The sequence below is a fragment of the Nicotiana tabacum genome, chromosome 17 (assembly GCF_000715075.1).
Source record: "Nicotiana tabacum cultivar K326 chromosome 17, ASM71507v2, whole genome shotgun sequence".
In the NCBI taxonomy this organism is placed as follows: domain Eukaryota; kingdom Viridiplantae; phylum Streptophyta; class Magnoliopsida; order Solanales; family Solanaceae; genus Nicotiana; species Nicotiana tabacum.
Genome location: NC_134096.1, coordinates 131,571,444 through 131,575,615, shown reverse-complemented (window position 1 = coordinate 131,575,615; position 4,172 = coordinate 131,571,444). Strand labels below are relative to the sequence as shown.

Here is a 4,172-nt window from a genome sequence, read left to right as displayed (position 1 = left end):
ATTGTTATGTAATTTTATGGTCTACATTGCGGAAATGATACCAGGTAACCACTTTTAAGCATGTTGTTTCAAATATATTCACAGTTTACAATATATTTAAATACTAGTCAATTTCGCTCAAACTTCAGGACATGGCGTCCTAGAGTTTAAAAGTCAAAGTTCAAAGTTCAGGACATCGTGTCCTAAAATTCGAAAATTGTGTCCAGAAATTTGAATCTTATATCCTGAATTTTAAATTTGTAATTTAGAAATTTAGGACACCTATTCCTGAATTCAAATTAGCAGCTCAAAAATCCAGGATACTTAATTCTGAAGTTTGGGTGAATTGACTAATCTTTAAATACATTGTAAATTGTAGAAATTTTTTAAATAGCAGGCTTGAAAGTGGCTATTGCTTCACTTCGCCCACATTTCTAGTGAAATTCGGATTGAGTTAATTAACGTCAAGTCAAATGCAGGAGTTGCCAGAGCACAAGAGAGGAGATGCAGTGAGTAGCATGGTATATGAAGCAAATGCTAGAGTTAGAGATCCAGTGTATGGATGTGTTGGAGCCATTTCGTCTCTTCAACAACAGATCGATATGCTTCGGACCCAACTAGCTATGGCCCAAGCTGAGGTAGTCCATTTGAGGCTAAGACAATCTGCAGGCATTACTAATAGCCCAATAAACAGTGGGTCTCCCTCTTCCCACATAATGGGCTCTCACCAGCCCAAAGGATATTTCCATATGGATTTGGATGTAGACCAGTCCAACAACAGCTTCAATGAGCCCATATGGCCATGTTAGATGAGTTTTGCCTATTTTAAGTTCAAAGCTTCTCCATATCCTTTTGCCTCTATATACTTTTTTTCTTATGAGAGCAAAGGTGATGATTAGGTACTGCTAATGAGTGTATTAGAATGAAATCAAACCCTTCTAAGGGTGTATTAGAAAAGATTATTATCCTTGTGCTTGTGTATATATGGGGAGTTTGCATCTATACCCAGTTTCTGGGTCACATTTTATCCTATACCCGCTTTTCAAAATAAATTGCAAGCGTACAAACTTTTCGGGTAACTTCAGGAATACGGGCCTGAAGTAGCAAAAATTTATGTCTGAAGTTTGAATTTCAGAAATTTTTACCTGAAGTGTAGCCTTATCAAAGCAAAACTACAGATATTTTTGCCTGAAGTTTGGCCTGACTTGCAAAGGCAATCACGCAAATTTCTGTTCATAGTGCAAGGGAAAACTTCAGTTTCTCCTCACTTCATAGTGCAAACTTCAGACAAATTAGTCTGAAGTTCTTCAATTTATAGTGCAAACTTTAGGAACTTCAGTTCATAGTGCAAGGGAAAAACTTCAGTTTCTCCTCACTTAATAGTGCAAACTTCAGACAAATTAGTCTGAAATTCTTCAATTTATAGTGCAAATTTCAGGAACTTCAGTTCATAGTGCAAGGGCAAACTTCAGTTTCTCCTCACTTCATAGTGCAAACTTCAGACAAATTAGTCTAAAGTTCTTCAATTTGTAGTGCAAACTTCAGGAACTTCAGTTCATAGTGCAAGGGCAAACTTCAGTTTCCCCTCACTTCATAGTGCAAACTTCAGACAAATTAGTCTGAAGTTCTTCAATTTGTAGTACAAACTTCAAGACAAATTAACTTTTCAGTGTAACTAAGAGTTGGTTTGGCATCACATCGGGCTTTACCTCATGGAAAATTCTTCATGTTCTTCATATTGGATTTGGAATTTCTATATATTCAGTATGAGATAAACACATAACAAGATGAATTAGAGAGTATCTGTTGCGCTCTCGATGCATTTGGATTTGTATCTCGAGCTTGCAAAATAAAAGATTATAAAATTTGCAGAAACCCATGTTTTACCTTCTGTTGACAAGGATCTGAATTCAAATAGAGAACAATAACAATACTATGTTTTGTTATTTTATGACAGTATTTGATCAAATGTAAGTTAAGTTATTAATTTGACTTCACATTTTATTAGAGAATATATTAAAGTTGTGGTTGAAAAGTTAATTTGATAGACAAGAAGAGGAGGAAGAAAGGAGCGCATAGGTCAGGAGGAAGAAGATGAGGTGTCTGAAGTTGTTAAAATTAGGGTATAGGTTAAATAATTTTAAAAATATGGGTATATGTTAAAGGGCGCGCCCTATAGGGCGCCCCGCACAAGTTTTACGTATATATGTAAGCATTATGAAAATTTTCTTGAAGAATTGGGCTTTTGGCCCAAACTTGATGCCTATATATGTTGGTTTTGTCTTCTTGTCTTATTTTGTTGTGAAACCATCTTTAAACTCAATGATTAATAACAGGAGGCCATCGAACTTATAATCTAATTGCAGAAAAATCATCAAAATAATATCTGTAACAAAAAAAAAAAATCACCAAACTATCATTAATTATCCAAGAATATCAATTTGGCCAAAATGATTTGCTGGAATAACTTCTTCAAAATCTAGGATTAATTACACAGAAGATCATCGACCTTATAGTCCAAATTGCAGGAAAATCATCAAACTTATATCTGTAACATAAAAATTCACTCAACTTCCATTAAATATCATAGAATATCAATTTGGCTAAAAATTGATCAAGATTTGCAGGAAATCAGTGAAGCCCATGGGGAGCGGGCTAATGAGGGTGAGTCAAACAGGGCTGGCAAGAGTGCACATGTCACCTTAGGCGAATCTTACGTCGAAATGAGAGAGGAAAGTAAAGTGCTTTATAAGGCATGTCACAAGTTCAAGTGAAGGTGGCAGCGCTAAAGATAAATTCCTACGGCCCCAAGCCCTCTTGGGTCGTGACAAAATCATCCGAACACATTTTTCACTAACATTAATCAAGAACCACAAGATCCACACATAATTGATATAGGGAATTCACATATTCTTTCATAAAATATAAACAAGCGAGAGTACAATACTCCAAAGAGAAAATGAATGAAATTAGAAGTTGGGGTCAGTGAGCTCTCCATTCAAGTACTCTCTGTAAGCAGCAACAGGCCAACTGAAGCCTCTCCAGATGAGCTTGTTAGCCAAAGGAACATCAATGATGATTTCCTTCATAGTTGGTTTCTTGTCATCTCTTACAGCAATCAAGTAACTCCTTCCAACCCACCCAATCCAACCAGCAATGTACAAGAAGAGAATCCCTGGTGTTATGAACTCTCCCCAGTGCCTTTGGTCTCCACTCACTATCAAATGTGGCAATCCATCTGATCCACACAACAGTCCTTGTTTCCCATAGTTGTCAAATCTGCAAAACCAATTTATCATTCATAATTATGTATGGAAAAAGTAGATAATTAGGAAAATTCTATGATATTCCTAGAATTTAACAGCCCAGCCCAGCCCACACTTGATATTATCTGCATCTTAAAACGCGGCTTGTTTATTTATTTATATACAAGTATCTCTTCCGTATTTTGTATGTGAAATTGACGCAACATAGAAAAACTTGAAGAATGAGGAAACAAGACAAACCTGCGCTTGGTTTTCTCAATAGTGGCGTTAATAGCAAGGGCAGGAGCACTATCAGGTGCATAAAGTTTGAGAGAACTCTCAAGTTTCTTGATCTGTTGCTTCTCACGCTTTGCAAACTGCTTTGATTCCTTGCATGGAGTGAGCCCCGAGATGTCAGCAGAAGCTGGAAGTACTGGTGCTGACAACAGAATAGAAGACAGAGCAAGTGCAGCAGAGAAAGCCTTTAATGAAGAAGAAGTTTCCTCTGTTGAATTAGATGAAGGGGTTTGGTTTGAAGAGCACACGATGGTTGAAGTTCTTGGTTTTGTGCTAAACTGAGAGCTAAACCTAGGTGTTGTTATGGATTTTGAAAGGTTTGTAGGAATAGTGAGAGACATGGTGTTCTTTCTATATTTTTCCTTTTTAAGGTATTATTTTCAAGAGAAATGGTAGAAGAAGGAGAGTTTGGGGATGGAGTGTGGGGAGTGAAGGGATGGTTTTTAGTATTCGTGGGAGGAAGTTAGTGATGAAGGAAGAGGATAAGGAATAAAAGGGAGCTTACGTGGAGGGGTTTGATTGGATAATTGAGTTAGATTTTGTGAGTTTTGGAATCTTTATCTCTGAGATTATCTGTGGAAGAGCAAGAACCAGGCATTTACAGATCTAGATACGCCTATGGTGTGGCCTCCACGTGTGCTGGGGATTTGG

At 37.0% G+C, this 4,172-nt stretch overlaps 2 protein-coding genes across 2 annotated transcripts; one reads left to right on the top strand and one right to left on the bottom strand.

Annotated features, from left to right (window-relative positions):
- The first annotated feature begins 452 nt into the window (after positions 1 to 452).
- On the top strand, positions 453 to 788 carry LOC107779824 (LOB domain-containing protein 4-like). The gene has a single exon (XM_016600319.2). The coding sequence runs from the start codon at positions 453 to 455 to the stop codon at positions 786 to 788; it is 336 nt and encodes a 111-aa protein (XP_016455805.1).
- Positions 789 to 2,815: 2,027 nt separating this feature from the next.
- LOC107779823 (photosystem I reaction center subunit III, chloroplastic-like) lies at positions 2,816 to 3,971 on the bottom strand. The gene is made up of 2 exons (XM_016600318.2): positions 3,486 to 3,971; positions 2,816 to 3,258 (listed from the first exon to the last, which is right to left on the bottom strand). Exons 1-2 carry the CDS (start codon positions 3,860 to 3,862, stop codon positions 2,949 to 2,951), a joined length of 687 nt encoding a protein of 228 aa, XP_016455804.1. The 5' UTR covers positions 3,863 to 3,971; the 3' UTR covers positions 2,816 to 2,948.
- Positions 3,972 to 4,172: the final 201 nt, after the last annotated feature.